Genomic DNA, 17,772 nt, shown 5'->3' with positions numbered 1-17,772 from the left:
TTGTTATGCTACTTCCTTCAGCTTATAAATGTCCTAATTTACCAAGTACTGTAATACAATATGATATCTTCCTTTTTGCTTTGGTTTGCTCTTAGTTAATAGGTTTGCATTTGTAGTAAATTTCATATCGTGTGGTTAAATGTAAGAGAGGACATTACTGTCCTAATTTTGCCATGAATAAAGACACCTACTACTACCGCATTTACACGAATAATCCCCGCATATTTTTAAAAAATTTTGAGGTACGAAATTGGGGTGCGGGTTTTATTTGCATCAAGGTTGCCAACACGCTCCTGGCTCACCTGGTTTTCGATGCTGAGTGTACAGTTATGCTTTGTACAACAGTAGATGGAAGAAAACTGTCCCCATATGTCATATTTAAATGGAAAATAATTCAGACTTTTAATTCTAAACTGACTTTATATTTTTTTAAATAGTACCGTATTTTACAGAGTAAATTAAATTCAAAATTTCTCCGCGTCACGATAGAACGCATCTTCCAGAACGTGCAGCTTTCCGCACTTTCACTCACTTCGATGTGTCTACAGTGTGTTTCATAGTTGAAAACAGAGTGAAATCGTAATTCTTTTGTATTCAGCGTTTTAAGGAACGCCACAATATCACGTAGCAGGCAGTATGCGGAAAAGCAGAAGCTGCAAAAATTGGCAAGGGTTGGCATTTCTGAAGTACAAGATGGCTGTTAATTCGAAATCACGTAATTGGAAGTCCGATTTCTGTATTACAAAAACTTCGAATTAATGAGGTTTTACTGTATTGCAAAACTAACATCAGATTTTGCCGGTGTGCCTATAAGTGTTTACATTGCACGAAAAGAATTATCCAGCACCGGTCGTGTTACTGTCCAATAAAAAGAGATCACGCGTGAAAAGTGTTTTAGACGTGGAGTGTGACGAACTTGCAAGTAATTTAAGAGAGGATTCTAGCCCTCTCATGCATCATGCCCACTGCAGTGTACGGCTACTATTGGCTGATTATAGAGCTCAGTAGCACTTTATCTGTATCCCCTATTGCATGAAGTCCACTCTGGTGGACATGTTCTGTTCAGTGCTGCTTTCTTATGGCAGAAAAAGCAACTGTTGGAGCAGCAGGCACCTTTCTTCTATCTACAAGTGTGTCACCAAAATGGCAGGAGGAAGGATGGCTATGTACATGGTCCCACAGTAACGACAAAATCCTTCTATGGAAGAAGAAAAATAGGGTAAAAAATTATAATATCTTTTATCATAGTATATATGGTGTTGTGAGACATTTCCTTTGTTCAGAAACTTCCTCACTGTATGTTTACTGCGCTATATGTACACGTCCACTGTGGTGGACGGTATGCATGAATGGTCACAACCATGTGCATGGCTGTATCCACTGTGGTGTATGTCATGCATGAGCAGTACTCGGGATTATTCTGATTTCTGTAGTTAGTATGGTATATCCGTGTATTTTTAATACCGGACCCTATACTTATAATACTAGCCTAACAATAGAAAAATAATGAGCATATTTGCTTACTGATTTGTAAAATCATCATTTAGTGACTTTCAACCATCATATGTTTATTATATTAATTATTATTATTATTATTATTATTACTACCAGTATTACTATTAGTGTGATTATTATTATTATTATTATTATTATTATTATTATTATCATCTTTTTCCAATACGGGTGATAATTGAAAAAATTCCGGATAACTCTGACTGTACAATTGCTGATGATAATGATGCAGATGAAGACTGGGAAACAACACCTGTGATCTCCCACAATGTCATTATTCCCGAGTCCAGAAAAAGTTGAGGAGGAGAACGAAAAGCATTTTGATCCCCCTGCTATAGATACATTCCCAAGGCAGGCATCCACTTCTCATAAGACGAAAGAATAAGCCCAGTTCCACATGGGCAAGGACAGACAATAAGTTTTGTGGTCCTCTTCCTCCATTTTTGGGAAAACATGAGTTGTACTAAGTGCAATGTGGCACTTTGTCCAGGCTTCTTTGCCATTTTCCACATAAGAAAATGAAAGACAGTGAATGAAATGATATCCATACGATGAATCTATTAATGCATGAAGTCCACTCCAGTGGACATGGTGTTATTTCCATGGAGTTTGGTGTAAATTACTGAAATAAATCTTAGGGTGTTCCACTGGACCCTAAATATTATAAACACACTGTATTTAACATTTTTATCTTCATCCCATTAATTTATGCATGAGACGGCTGAGTCGAACGCAGTCGGGAAGGCGGTTTGAAGAGGGTTGCGCAGTAACATTCACATGCTTTGTAGCACGACGTGTTTTCCGCAGAGCCAACAGAATCATTTCAGTAAGAAGTGCCTGTCTGTGCAGGTCACGAGTGAATGTTTAGAGTTTTATTTGTAAATATAATAATCAACAAATTTCGGGAATTATTTGCATGTGTACGATGGATCCAGGAAGAGCAAAAAGACAAGTACTGTATCGACAGGCAAGGGAAATAGTATTTAGAGTGTATTTGCATTTTGTACGCATGCAGCAGCAGCCGTTCAGAGACGTTCATGCCTCAAAAGAAGACAGCACTCACGTGTGGTATCAGTCTGCGAACAGTACAGAGGATGAAACAAGCTACGGAAATAAAAATAATGCAGTGCTACGGACACCAGGAAAAAACTCGAAGAGGAAGAAGCCAGTGACGGACCTCGATTTATATAAAAATGTTCTGCGTACAATATCTTATATGTATTAAAATGGCGAATATCCTATGGCATTGAAACTGGCCCGTCCATTTACCTTCCTTAATATCTCGAAAATTTCCCTCAACACCTTCTCGGATTTTGGTGTTAAAAATTAATTTAAACTTTCAGGAAACATTTAAGCCCATGAAAAATATAGGTTATTACTTTGGAATTCAAGATATAACTGGATGAAAAATGTTTACATTTTCGTGCTGTTATGCTCTCCGCGCTTCGCCTTTCATTCCTCTCAACTTCCATTTACCTTCTTTAATATCTCAAAAATTTCCCTCAACACTTTCTCGGGGTTTGATGTTAAAAATTAATTTGGACTTTCAGGAAACTTTTAAGCCCACGAAAAATATAGGTCATTGCTTTGGAATTAAAGATATAACTGGAAGAAAAAATGTAGGCCTACCTGCTCATTTTCATGGAAAATATATTTCATAGCAGTGATAATGTATTTTTATCATCTTAGGCAAAGCAGCTATATCCGTAAATTTAGTGTTCATATTTGCGTAAAGACCACATGCACCCCGTGGAGTGATACGAAATGTTTGTTTATGCCTACGTTACTCTTTCGATTGAAGGAATTTTATTTCATTTCATTTTTTTCGTCAATGGCGGGGATTGTTGGGGTAAATATGGTATTTAAAAAATTAACGACTGATCCACAAAATTTTAGACTATAGCGCATTTTCTCTGGACAATACTCAGCCTAATTCACCAGCATGCTACTCAATATACAATACACAACTTTTAGTGAATTTTTTGGATCATCCTGTATTTGATCTATCCATTTCCTTTTACAGATGTATCTGTAAATGTATCTTATTTTTTTCTTCCTCTTCCCTTGGCCTGCAAAATAACATATGTCAGCATTGTTGTTGTTGTTGTTGTTGTTGTTGTTTGAGTCATCAGTCCATAGACTGGATTGATGCAGCTCTCCATACCACCCTATCCTGTGCTAACCTTTTCATTTCTACGTAACTACTGCACCCTACATCTGCTCTAATCTGCTTGTCATATTCATACCTTGGTCTACCCCCACTGTTCTTACCACCTACACTTCCTTCAAAAACCAACTGCACAAGTCCTGGGTGTCTTAAGATGTGTCCTACCATTCTATCTCTTCTTCTGGTCAAATTTAGCCAAATCGATCTCCTCGCACCAATTTGATTCAGTATCTCTTCATTCGTGACTCGATCTATCCATCTCACCTTCAGCATTCTTCGTAACACCACATTTCAAAAGCTTCTATTCTCTTTCTTTCTGAGCTAGTTATCGTCCATGTTTCACTTCCATACAATGCCACGCTCCACACGAAAGTCTTCAAAAACATCTTTCTAATTCCTATATCAATGTTTGAAGTGAGAAAATTTCTTTTCTTAAGAATGCTCTTCCTTGCTTGTGCTAATCTGCATTTTATGTCCTCCTTACTTCTGCCATCGTTAGTTATTTTACTACCCAAGTAACAATATTCATCTACTTCCTTTAAGACTTCATTTCCTAATCTAATATTTCCTGCATCACCTGCCTTCGTTCGACTGCAATCTGTTACTTTTGTTTTGGACTTATTTATTTTCATCTTTTACTCCTTACCCAAGACTTCGTCCATACCATTCAGCAGCTTCGAGATCTTCTGCAGTTTCAGATAAAATAACAATAACATCGGCAAATCTCAAGGTTTTGAATTCCTCTACTTGGATTGTGATTCCCTTTCCAAATTCCTCTTTGATTTCCTATACTGCCTGTTCTATGTAAACAATGAAAAGGAGGGGGGACAAACTGCAGCCTTGCCCCACTTCTTTCTGGATTGCTGCTTCTTTTTTCTAATCCCTCGATTCTTAACACTGCAGACTGAATTTTATACAGATTGTAGATAATTCTTTGTTCTCGGTATATGATCCCAATCACCTTCAGAATCGTAAATAGCTTGGTCCAATCAACATTATCGAATGCCTTTTCTAGATCTACGAATGCCATGTATGTGGGCTTGTCCTTCTTGAATCGATCCTCTAAGATCAGACGTAAAGTCAGGATTGCTTCACGTGTTCCTACATTTCTTCTGAAGCCAAATTGATCTTCTCCCAACTCAGCTTCAACTTGTTTTTCCATTCTTCTGTAAATAATACGTGTTAAAATTTTGCAGGCATGAGATTCTAAACTAATGGTGCGGTAGTTTTCACACCTGTTAGCACGGGCTTTTTTGGGAATAGGTATAACAACATTCTGCCAAAAATCGGATGGTACTTCTCCTGTCTCATACATCTTGGACACTAAATAGAGTAACCTTGCCAAGCTGCTTTCTCCTAAGGCAGTCAGTAATTCAGAGGGAATGTCATCAATTCCAGGTGCCTTGTTCCTATGTAGGTCCCTCACAGCTCTGTCAAACTCTGACCTCAAAATTGGGTCTCCCATTTCATCAGCATCAACAGCCTCTTTCCAGAACCAAATTATCTACATCTTTACCTTGATACAACTGTTGGATATGTTCTTGCCATCTTTCTGCTCTATCTTCTTTCCTTAGCAGTGGCTTTCCATCTGAGCTCTTAATATTCATACATCTAGATTTCCTTTCTCCAAAGGTTTCCTTGATTTTCCTGTATGCAGCATCTACCTTTCCCAGGACCATACAACCTTCGACATCCTTGCACTTCTCCTTCAGCCATTCTTCCTTAGCTACCTTGCACTTTCTATCCACTTCATTCTTTAATCGCCTGTATTCTTTTCTGCCCTCTTCATTTCTAGCATTCTTGTATTTTCGTCATTCATCAATCAGGTCTAGTATCTCCTGAGTTATCCACTAATTCTTAGTTGATCTTTTCTTCCTTCCTAACATCTCTTCAGCAGCCCTACTGACTTCATTTTTCATGACTCTCCACTCTTCCTCTATTGTGTTTCTTTCCGCCTTTTCATTTAGCCCTTGTGCCACATGTTCCTTGAAACAATCCCTCACACTCTTTTCTTTCAACTTGTCTAGATCCCATCTTTTTGCATTCTTTTCTTTCTTCAATTTCTTCAACTTCAGATGGCATTTCATGACCAACAAGTTGTGGTCAGAGTCCACGTCTGCTCCTGGGAAAGTTTTGCAATCCAAAACCTGGTTTCTGAATCTCTGCCTAATCATAATGAAGTCTATTTGATATCTTCCAGTGTCTCCAGGTCTCGTCCACGTATATAGAGGTCGTTTGTGGTGTTTGAACCAAGTATTGGCAAGGACTAAGTTATGGTCAGTGCAGAATTCAACCAGCCGACTTCCTCTTTCGTTCCTTTGTCCCAATCCAAATTCTCCTACTGTATTACCTTCTCTTCCTTGGCCTACCACTGCATTCCAGTCTCCCATCACAATTAAATTCTCGTCACCTTTTACATATTGTATTAAATCTTCTATCTCTTCATATATTCTTTCGATTTCCTCATCATCCGCTGAACTAGTAGGCATATAGACCTGCACTATTGTGGTGGGCATTGGTTTGGTGTCTATCTTGACGACAGTAATTCTTTCACTATGCTGGTCGTAATAGCTTATCCGCTGCCCTATTTTCTTATTCATTATTAAACCAGCTCCTGTATTTCCCCTGTTTGATTTCGTGTTGATAATTCGGTAGTCGCCTGACCAAAAATCCTGTTCTTCCTGCCAACGTACTTCACTTATGCCAACTACATCTAACTTTAGTCTATCCATCTCCCTTTTCAGATTCTCTAATCTACCACAACGATTCAAACTTCTAACATTCCACGCTCCGACTCGCAGAATGTCAGTATCCATCTTCCTGATGATTGCCCCCTCTCGTGTAGTCCCCACCCGGAGATCCGAACGGGGGACTAGTTAACCTCCGGAATATTTTACCCGGGAGGAAGCCATCATCAGTACATCATTAATACAGAGAGAGCTGCATGTCCTCGGGAGTTAGTTACGGCTGTAGTTTCTCGTTGCTTTCAGCCGTGTAGCAGTATCAACACAGCTAAGCCATGTTGAGTATTATTACAAGGCCATATCAGTCAATCATCTAGACTGCCACCCTTGCAACTTCCGAAAGGCTGCTACCCCCCTTTCGATGAGCCATTCGTTAGTCTGGTCTCTCAACAGATACCCATCCGATATGGTTGGACCTGCGACTCGGCTATCTGCGTCATTGGGACACGCAAGCCTCCCCACCGCGGCAAGGTCACATGGTTCATAGAGGAGCATGGGACAATAATACATCTTACACATCACCTATTTACATTTTCTTGATATTACCTTCTTCCAGATCAAGGATGATGAATGATCTAACAAATGAAGACCAAAAAAATATTTTGCAGAGTAATACCTCACATCTTCACATATTGATTGGTAACTTATTTGTAAATGTTTAGAAGTACATCTTTGTTTATTTGACAATTCTTAATTTGGATATATTTTGAGCACTGGCAGAAGAACACTGGACCGATCTTAATCGAGTGATTCATGTCGTAAGTTTAATTCAAATGTGATTTTGGTTTGAATTACATTTTAATACAAACCATACCATATATTTTAAGAGAGAAAGAATTATTTGAAGTTGAACAACTTACCATCAACATTAACAAATGGTAGCCAGCCCAAATTAACGCTTTGGTAGAGTCCATACCACATATCCATACCATCACCAAGTGATACAATACGGCCAGCTGGAGGTGTAAAATAGGAACGACCGACAGGAACAAACCTACAAGATACAAGGGTGATGTAGATAAAAATTATGAAGTATCGAGGGGAACATGAATATTTAAAAAAAAAAGTTAAATCAGTTTTATTACAATTTGTATGTCACACCAACACAGATAGGTCTTATGGCGATGATAGGATAGGAAAGGGCTAGGAGTGGGAAGAAAGCTGTCGTGACCTTAATTAAGGTACAGTCCCAGCATTTTCCTGGTAATATTATGGGAAGCCATGGAAAATTATCTTAAGGATTGCTGACAGTGGGGTTCAAACTCACTATCTCACGAATACAAGTACACAACAGCGCGTCCCTAACCGCACAGTCAACTCGCCGGTAATAAAATCTGTGATATGAAAGGCCATGCTACTTCCTATAACTGAACCTTTAAAATTTAACAAAACATTGATTTATTTAACATGTGCTATCGATAAAGATAAAAAACAATTCTCTAGATTCTCTTCAGAAGCAGTAGTAGTATCTATAGTAGAACTTCATTTATACATTTTCCAGGGGACTGAAAGAAAGAAAAAAAAAATGTAAGTGGGAAAATGCTTAAATGAAATGGCGAATTATAATCATTATAAAATATCAAAGCCATTTTGACAGTGCTGATATAATTATTTTAGTATTATTATTGATATATACAGTCGTATCAGCACACACGTTATTCAAACATAACCGGTTTTCGGACACTAAGGTCCATCATCAGTGTTAATATTTAAATTTAATTTCACGTAAGTGTGTCGTCAAAATGAGTTAAAAATGAGTTTAAATTTGTAGCCCTGTTGACATCAACATGTTAAGGCTGGCTTTCCTTCGTGCTCAGGCTGTTGGTCGAGTTGGACTCATTTTTAACTCATTTTGACGACACACTTATGTGAAATTAAATTTAAATATTAACACTGATGATGGATGGACCTTAGTGTCCGAAAACCGGTTATGTTTGAATAACGTGTGTACTGATACGACTGTATATATCAATAATAATAATAATAAAATAATTATATCAGCACTGTCAAAATGGCTTTGATATTTTATAATGATTATAATTCGTCATTCATAGGTCGAGAAACATGCTTAAATGCCTTTAAATTTAAGAACATAAAATTGAAAATTTTAACCATCAATGAGGACATTAAGTTCAACCACGAATGCTTAAAGCAAAGCTTAACACCGAATTTTGTTAATCTGAAAAGCAACAACACATCAATATCTTGCCAACGAGCTGTCAAAATAGCACGGACAACATGCTTAAAAAGTGAAATCAAGAGCCTACATGCAAAGAAGGACCAGTTAAATGAAGAAGCGTTTCAACTTCAACTTATAAACACATTCAATAAACTGGAATGGACATGTCTCGCAACACACATTCACGAATACATAAGAATCAGACTTGAGAAAAAACGAAAAACAATTCAGAATAAATTAAATAAACTTAAGAACAAATATACACGTGATGATTCCAATAATTTAATTGAACACGAATTTTGTGAACCTGTTGTCAACATTTCGAACACACCTTTAACCCAAAATGAAACCAACCTATTAAAACTAGGTTACAAACACAATTTTAAACAAAACATTAACAATGCCGCATTAAAACAACTAATAACGGAAACTGAATCAGCTATCCAAAAAGTCCCTGACAATAAAAAAGAAACTGTAAGACACTTAGTAGCAAATCAAATTGAAAACATCAAAAACAAACCTATTAAAGAAAATAAAGTAGTACACAACAAAAAGTAATAACTAATCTAAAAACTAAAATAAAAAATAATAACTTGATTGTAACTAAAGCAGATAAGGGTAACGTCACAGTTATCATAAATAAAGACGACTACATCCAAAAAACAATTGATTTCATAGAAACAAATGGCATAAAGGAAATAAAGAAGGACCCCACCAAGAACTTCAACACAAAAATAAAAGAAACTCTAAAGGACACACAGTTCAAAATAAACGAAAAAGAGAAACAAAAATTAGTCCCGATGAACCCAAGGTGCCCAACTTTAAAGTCTCTCCCAAAAATTCACAAAGAGAATTACCCTGTTAGACCTATAATTAATTGTCGTAACAGCCCCACATTCAATTATCAAAATTTTTACTTAAACACTTACAAAACCACATTACACTAGAAAACAGTAATTCAATATCGAATTCTTTGGAAGCTATTTCCAAAATACAATCAACAGAAATAAACGAAGAAACTGTAATGGTATCATATGACGTGACCAACATGTATTCCAATATTCCTATTAAAGAGACCATAGACTTAACAGAAGAAAACTTAAAGAATCAAGACAGACAAAGTCACATAGAAATTAATGAAACGATAAACTTATTAACTCTAATATTAGAAAATAATTACTTTACATTCAACGGGAAGTACTACCAGCAAAACACAGGCTTACCAATGGGGGGCCCACTATCAGGTTTCTTAGCCAATATTTATTTAAATAATTTTGAGAAAACCATTTTGAACACATATCAGAAAGAAATAAAATTATGGGTCCGTTTTGTTGACAACACGGTAGTATTTTTAAATGGAGACCTCATTACTCCCGAAACATTTCTGGGTTGTTTGAATTTGCTTGACAGCAACATTAAATTCACTATGGAGAAAGAAATCAATAAAAAGTTAAATTTCTTGGACCTCACATTAACAAAAACCAACAATAGGATAGAATTCGATAATTTTAGGAAACCCACACAGGCCATCACTACCATCAATAATTCCAACCACCCAGGAACTCACAAACAATCAGCTTACAACAGCTACATTAGTAGATTACTAAAACTTCCCTTGAGTAATGAAAACAAACTGAAAGAAATTAGAATAATAAAACAAATTGCTAAAGCAAATGGCTACAACCCAGAAATGATAGACAATATTATACGTAAGAAAGAAAATGGAGAAAAAAAGAAAAACCATGAGAAAAGAAAGAAAATCCATGAACGTAATAAATTTGTGACATTTACATATTTTGGAAGTCAAGTGTTTAAAATCGCGAATATATTTAAGAAATTTCAATTAAAAACAGCTTTCCAAACCAGAAATAAAATATCAGAACATATATATAATGTACACAGTGTCAATAAAAAAGATATATATACTAATTCGGGAGTATACAGGCTCACTTGTAACGACTGTAAAAAGTTTTATATAGGTAGAACTGGGCGAACCTTAAATCAAAGATATCAAGAACATTTTAAGGCAACAAAGTACAACAAGTATTCAGCTTTTGCGGAACACATTTATAACAATAACCATAGCTTTTTAGGGATCGAAAAGGACATGAAGTTAATTTTTAAAGGTAATTATGGATTTGAATTAAATACACGTGAAAACATTGAGATATTTTTAGCGCAGACAAGGGAACCAGATAAAATTTTAAATGAAACAGTCGCAAGCAACATCTTGTTTACAATCTTGAGTTGACGTAAACATCAGGTGCTTACTACGTAACCTTCAGGTGACGTAACATCATGTGCTTGCAGTGCGGTTCCGTAGTTAAAGCTGAACGCTTGTTAGTACTCGACCAACAGCCTGAGCACGAAGGAGAGCCAGCCTTAACATGGTATGTCCATAAATTTTTACAACATTGTAAGTTTACATGTATTGATTTCATAATTTTACACTTGTTTTCTTTTTTTCTCATTTTACAAAACACTCGACCAACAGCCTGAGCACGAAGGAAAGCCAGCCTTAACATGTTGATGTCAACAGGGCTACAAATTTAAACTCATTTTTAACTCATTTTGACGACACACTTATGTGAAATTAAATTTAAATATCAACAATGATGATGGACCTTAGTGTCCGAAAACCGGTTATGTTTGAATAACGTGTGTGCTGATACGACTGTATATATCAATAATAATAATAAAATAAATGAAATGGCGTATGGCTTTTAGTGCCGGGAGTGTCCGAGGACAAGTTCGGCTCGCCATATGCTTTGACTCCCGTAGGCGACCTGTGCTTCATGATGAGGATGAAATGATGATAAAGACGACACATACACCCAGCCCCCAAACCAGTGTAATTAACGAATTATGGTTAAAATTCCCGACCCTGCCGGGAATCGAACCCGGGACCCCTGTGACCAAAGGCCAGCATGCTAACCATTTAACCATGGAGCTGGACAACGCTTAAATGAACGTCTGCAAATATGAAGTTAAGTAATACTGCAAAATGAAACAAAAACAAACATGAAAGAAATTCACCCAGATAGAAAGAAGCACAAAGAAAGGAGAAAGTCACTTGATGAAATACAGTACCCGTTGTCTTGGCCTGCTTTCTGTTGACCACGGCATGAACAAAATTCTCAAATGGGTAAAATTTGGCCATTCTTTTTGCAGAAACCTAATGGTGTATCACAAAATGTTTCACACAGTCCATAGAGGTTATCTGCTGACACTGGGTTTCACTTTCCCTCCCTCATTATACCACCACCACCACCACCACCAACGTACCCTGACATGTAGATCGCCCATCACAAATGAATAGAAATACCTGTACAAGGCTTCTCCAGAGGCCACATGCAATCGAATCAATTTCAAACGTTCATCTACAGACAAACGCTCTGTGTTAACAATCAAAACTAATGAGCTATGATTAATATAAGGATAATTGTTTAGTTTTTCAGTGCTAACATCCTCAGACATATATTATAGTGCCATATTTACTCCCCTTTCTCGAGGGGAAGATCAGAAAGGATAGAACTTGAAATTAAAAGATAAGGAAAAGGACAGAAATCTTGAAACTCTCAAAATGGTGCCTGTGAATTGTCTTTCACATATTCTTTCTTCTGATGTGTAATGGCGAACTCATAAAATTGTTGCATTTTAAAAACAACTTTTAGTCAACTATTCATAATGATACTCGCTAATAAATATTCGAAAATATCAGTATCTGATCGGTCTGAATGCTGAATCTCTGGAATTGCCTCTTGTTTCCACTTCCATCGGATCTGATAATTGTTGATTGCCGATTTTCATGCATGTAGTTGTTGATCCCTGTTTATTCTCAAAAATTTCTCCACCTATAATCCAGCCTAATAGGGTGTTTTGCAGAGCTAGTTGTCCTTCAGCTTCATTCTTGGGTGGACCTATAACTATTTTCCAATCAAGTCCTGCACTAATCATTATGTCTATGTCTTCAGGCTTGTTGAATGTGGGGTCTGCCAAGCGAATGTCCTCTGGAATAATAATCTTGTCCTTCTTGATCTCCAACTGTTGCAATCATCCTGTTATAGTTAGCCAAACCAGAAATTCTGCTTCCACCTCAAAACAGTCATTCCTTGAAGCGAAGTGTACTCTCGTAATCCTTTTTGTTTCCACTTTGGAACAATCTACTCCAATGATTTGTGTGTTTGTCTTGACGTTCAGTAAACCAAGCTTCTTATACAGACCTTTTATTAGATTCCACTGAGATACCAGATCCAGTAAGGCTTGGCATGTCATTCCTCATCCATGAGCATCTTTCATGTCAATTAAAGATGTTGACAAAATTATATGCGATGTAATTTCTTTCGCCAAGCTTACGTTGAGAGAAGCAGGTGAATGCTGAGATTTGACATAAAGATAAATGGGCACTTGGTTTTCTTTAACATTTAATTTCTGTTTGTCATCTTCTTCAGCATGTAAAACTGTATTGTGTAGAAGTCTACATTTCTAGCATTTTGATTCTCTACAAATTTTTGCAATATGTCCTGGCTTCAAACAGTTATGACACTGTCTTCTTCTGTCTTCAACTGATCGCTTAATTCTTCACATTTAAAAATGGCAAGACTTCCACCATACAGATTACAGCTTGCCTGAGTTGTCGTCATAACTTTCTTGCTAGGTTATTTGGCCTTCAGATTTGCTTTTATATTCAATGCCTTTGCTTCGTTGTGATTTAACAGAGTATATGATTGGGAACGTTCGGTTAAAAATTTCAAGGAACTGTCCAACGTTGGAATCTTTTCTGGAGTATTGCTTTTCACCCTTTCCTGCTAGTCTCTTTGCTCAATGAAATCCAGCTGCTTCTTTGCTAGATGAATAACCAATGTATCCCAATATTTTACTGGTTGCGCCATTGCTTTTGACGAAGCCATGCAAGTTGAATATGAAATTGTACTTGCCTGAGTGATTCAGATTTGTTCTCTTTAAAAACTGTAGGAAACTTTAAAAGTTTATTTAGATGTGTGTCGATTATCATCACTTGATTATCATATGTATCTACAAGCAAGCTTCAGGCACTTGTGTAGTTTTCTTCTGCACGGTGAGACACACAAAGTCATTCAAGGTTTTACCATTACAGAGATACAACAGGTAGATTCACCGTAAGGCTTCCTATCAAGTCGGATGTCATCCTCGGAGAATCAAGAAAACACTCACTAAACAGATTAGAATCATTAATCAAGAGATTAAGCAGACACCCGGAACTCAAGACTGCTTATGCAGATTTCATGGATGAATATAAAAAACTAGGGCATATGAGCTTGATTGAAACAAACCAAAATCACAACGTACCAAATTCATTTAAAGATAAAAACTTCAAGATGCTCCGTATTGAACTGTATCACAATTAAATTGAAATAACAAGTAATGTGGTTCAACCTATTCAATACAAGTGAATAAGAAATGTAGTGTTACATTCTTATTTAATTATAAGCGGAAGCGGTACCGGTTTCGACCATCAGTCTGGGTCATCATCAGCGGAATAAAAATACAAAAACAAGAAATTAAAGGATGAGTCTTTCACAAAAGCAGTTGAAGAAGCAATATAATATAATGGGAATTAGTACTGCGCAATTTTAAATTATAAAATCTAGAAGAAGTAGAAGGTCAGTCACTTATGTGAAGTAAGGCACAATCTTCTGAAGAGTAGCACAACACACGCTATGTTCGGCACTGTGCCTCAAAATGTTTACGGGAAGAGGTGAACAGTTAAGTGAGCCAGCCTGCATACACTATCAGGCGCAAAGTCACAACATAATTTAATAAATATGAAGTCCCAAAATTGTGTAAAAGTCGAAGACGAGTCGCTCAATTGAAGCAAGATGCTAGCTCCTGAAGATCAGCGCAATATATTCAATGTCTGGCACTGTGCTTTCAAATGCCGATGAAACTCGGTGAATAGCTTAATGATCAAGACTGTAATTGTTTCGGTTGCAAAAATATATTAATACAAATTTAATATAATTTAATATAATTTAATATAATTAAAGTATGTAACTAGGATCTTGTGGAATCTTTAGAATAGTCGACGTTTATGTTTACACATCCTATATGAGCGGTCATGCCATTACAGTCAATTCTGATCGCTATATTGCAATGTTAAGCCACTTCCCAGCACCAGAACTAGACAGACGCCACAATGATACAGGGCAACTTTGGCTGCAGCAAGATGGTGCGACGGCACACACATCTAGGGTTTCAATGAGAGTTCATGTTATATGTTCCCTGAAAATGTCATTCCCGCCATAGTGATGTTCCACTGCCTGCTTGTTCGCCTGTTCTCAGTGTATGTGTGTGTGTGCGACTATTTTCTTTTGGGGAAACAAATCAGTATCGATCAACTGGGATTCGGGACGTATCCCGCATTCCCAGTCGAAGATTGTACCGATCGAATGAATATAAAGCAGAGTAATGCATCAAATATTCGCTGGTCACACAGCGTGTATCGGCGGCATGTGGAAACTTGTTCTTGTTCTAGCATGAATTTTAAAAGGAGAATGTTAGTAAGTAAAAATCGTAAAATATTATACCTAGTTCATCCGTAAACACAATGTCTTTCCATAAATTTTAAGGACAAAGTGTCTTACTTGGATATGAAATTTGGGGAAATTTTCATCCCAGAGCAAAACCTGAGTGTTGACGAAAGCACTGAAGGTCTCAAGGGCTGTGTTGTTTCGAAGTGTTACAACAAGCAAAAGCCAACAACCTAGGGGTTGGGGGGGGGGGGGGGGGAGGTATTTGCATTTATGTACTTTCTGACTCTGTTACTTGGAAAGTGTGTGCAATGGAACCTAACTATGGTGCAGTGACAACACAAGCACTTATTAAGCCTGATTTACCGTTTACCGATAGGATTGTCTTTTTCCAAGCTGTGATTGAAACAGGTTTTCACATCTTAACGGACCAGTTTTATACTAGTTACGAGTTAGCAGTTGAACTGTTCAAAATGAAAAGTCCACATTACAAGCACTGTGGTCAGCAAGAAAGGACTTCCCCCTCAGGTGAAAAAAAAAAAAAAAAATGTAACCAAGAAAATGAAGCAGCACGACATAGTAGCAGTGAGAAAAGATGATTTCTCATGTGGTTTGGAGGGAAAAGAGAATTATTGCCATGTTGTCTGCATTCTTCGACAATTCCACTCAGGTGGTGAAAAGGAAAAGGAGAGAAGTTGAGGAAGTTGTCCATAAACCAGTTGTCATATGTGGTTATAATACGTACATGGGGGAGGGGGAGGGGTAATATTTCTGACCACCACATGAGCTCGTACCCCTTTACGCGTAAATCAGTTAAGAGGAGGCGGCAAATGTTTTTCTGGCTTCTGGATGTATCCATCGTGAACTCTTACGTACTCTTTAAGAAATCCAGCCCAAAAATGTTGCATCTGAAGTTCAGGAAGAACCTAGTAACTCAACTTGTTGGGAACATCTGGAACAATCAGAAACGGAAAAGGGACAGGCCATCCACTACAGATGATGAAGTGTGACTAAATGGCAAGCTGCATCTGCTTTGTCCCCATTCCCAAGGAAAAACTAATGACTGCAAGGTTTGCAGCAATAGGAAAGTTGTTGGGGGAGGAGGCGAAGAACAGTTCTCTTCTGCAAAACCTGCAAGAAGCAACCAAGACTAAACCCAGGACGATGCTTCGAACGGTATCACACCCTCCAAAAATTCCAATGAAAATGTCAAGAAAAAATAATCTGTGTCTTTCTTATGTCTTTTTGCACAATATTTTTGCATTTTGAATCTGTACAAATTTGTTGTAAATAAGTTGGCAAAAACTGACTAAAATAATTACAAGCTGAGAGACGCTATGGCTGGAAAAATATTCACAGGCAAAGGGTTAAATTTAAGAAATGGTGATATATCTGGTACCGGTAGGTAGGGAATTCCAAAGTCTGGAGCCCATCACAACAAAAGAATTGTTATACATAGAGGATTAGCGAACAGAAATAGAAAGGGAGGAACCACAGCAGGTATCACTGCTGCGAAAGGAGAACAAATACTTTTTGTTGTAAATAAGTTGGCAAAAACTGACTAAAATAATTACAAGCTGAGAGACGCTATGGCTGGAAAAATATTCACAGGCAAAGGGTTAAATTTAAGAAATGGTGATATATCTGGTACCGGTAGTGAACCCGACAGGGGCATGATCCAAGGACCTTAGGTTGATATCGATATCCGTAATTACGCACGCAATGCTATTAAAGGGAAAGAACGCTGAAAATGATTAATATTCATATCATTAATAGAGGTCATACCGGAACTAATTAATATTCATACCATTGAGATAGATAAATTGTGTATTTTAAAATTATTTTACGAGATTTCTTTGTCTGCGACTTATTGCGCAGTATTATCCTTTGTGTAGCGGGGGCCCCGCAGATGAAGCCAAGCCAACTTAGACCCGGGAGGGGTTACGAATGGGGATTCCCTGTGACATCACTCGAGAGAAGACATCCCTCCTCAAGGCTCACAGAATGAGGGGAAACTAACTTTTTCGAAACGGAATATAGGAGCCATCTTGGAATCGGACTGGCCAACTTAATTACCTACGAGGTAGAAAATTAATAAAACTCGAATTAGGGGATCATCTCCCGATTTAAAAGGGATGAATGTTACTGGGACATTTATTTAGAGTGTTTAATGTCCTCTTCCGTGATAACTTTCAGCAGGAGAAAGAATACTGTGTTGTTTCTGCGTGGAAAAGTACTGGGGCCATCTGGTTAGTGTCATGACAGCTCCTCGAGACCGGGACTTCACCCCGTGTGGTGGGGGAAGCAGAACATATTTTAATTAATTTAAAGAGATTCACCGAAGGATAATTGAGTGGTTATGTCTCAATCGCACCAACTAGATACTGGTCACCGACCATCCGCACTATTTTACCTCGAGTACGCCGGGAATAGGCGCTACACAAATTAGTGGAAGGGGTATCGCTCCCTAGTAAAAACTACTGCAGAAAGGGAGAAGAGTCAGTCGGGATTTGTGGCTTACAGACGGCGAAGCTCCGTGCCGTCGAGCTTCCAGTGATCTTTTGTTTGAGTGAATTTCAATTTAATTTACAAGTGAAATCGCGTACTGTGCGTAAATATTGCAGAGATTGGATAGACGTGATGCTAGGGTCTAAACTTTAA

At 37.5% G+C, this 17,772-nt stretch overlaps 1 protein-coding gene across 2 annotated transcripts in view; it reads right to left on the bottom strand.

The window, feature by feature from the left end:
* The window catches only part of LOC136856825 (protein argonaute-2), a 467,999-nt gene that overhangs the window by 276,701 nt on the left and 173,526 nt on the right, over positions 1-17,772 (bottom strand). For both annotated transcript variants that reach the window (XM_067134979.2, XM_067134978.2), the window contains exon 9: positions 7,284-7,417. In XM_067134979.2, coding sequence (XP_066991080.2) covers positions 7,284-7,417 — 134 coding nt within the window. The remainder of the gene's footprint in view (positions 1-7,283; positions 7,418-17,772) is intronic.

This window comes from Anabrus simplex, chromosome 1, assembly GCF_040414725.1.
Source record: "Anabrus simplex isolate iqAnaSimp1 chromosome 1, ASM4041472v1, whole genome shotgun sequence".
Classification (NCBI taxonomy): Eukaryota; Metazoa; Arthropoda; class Insecta; order Orthoptera; family Tettigoniidae; genus Anabrus; species Anabrus simplex.
Note: the sequence above shows the minus strand (reverse complement) of the source record. Positions and strands in the feature narration are given on the sequence as shown.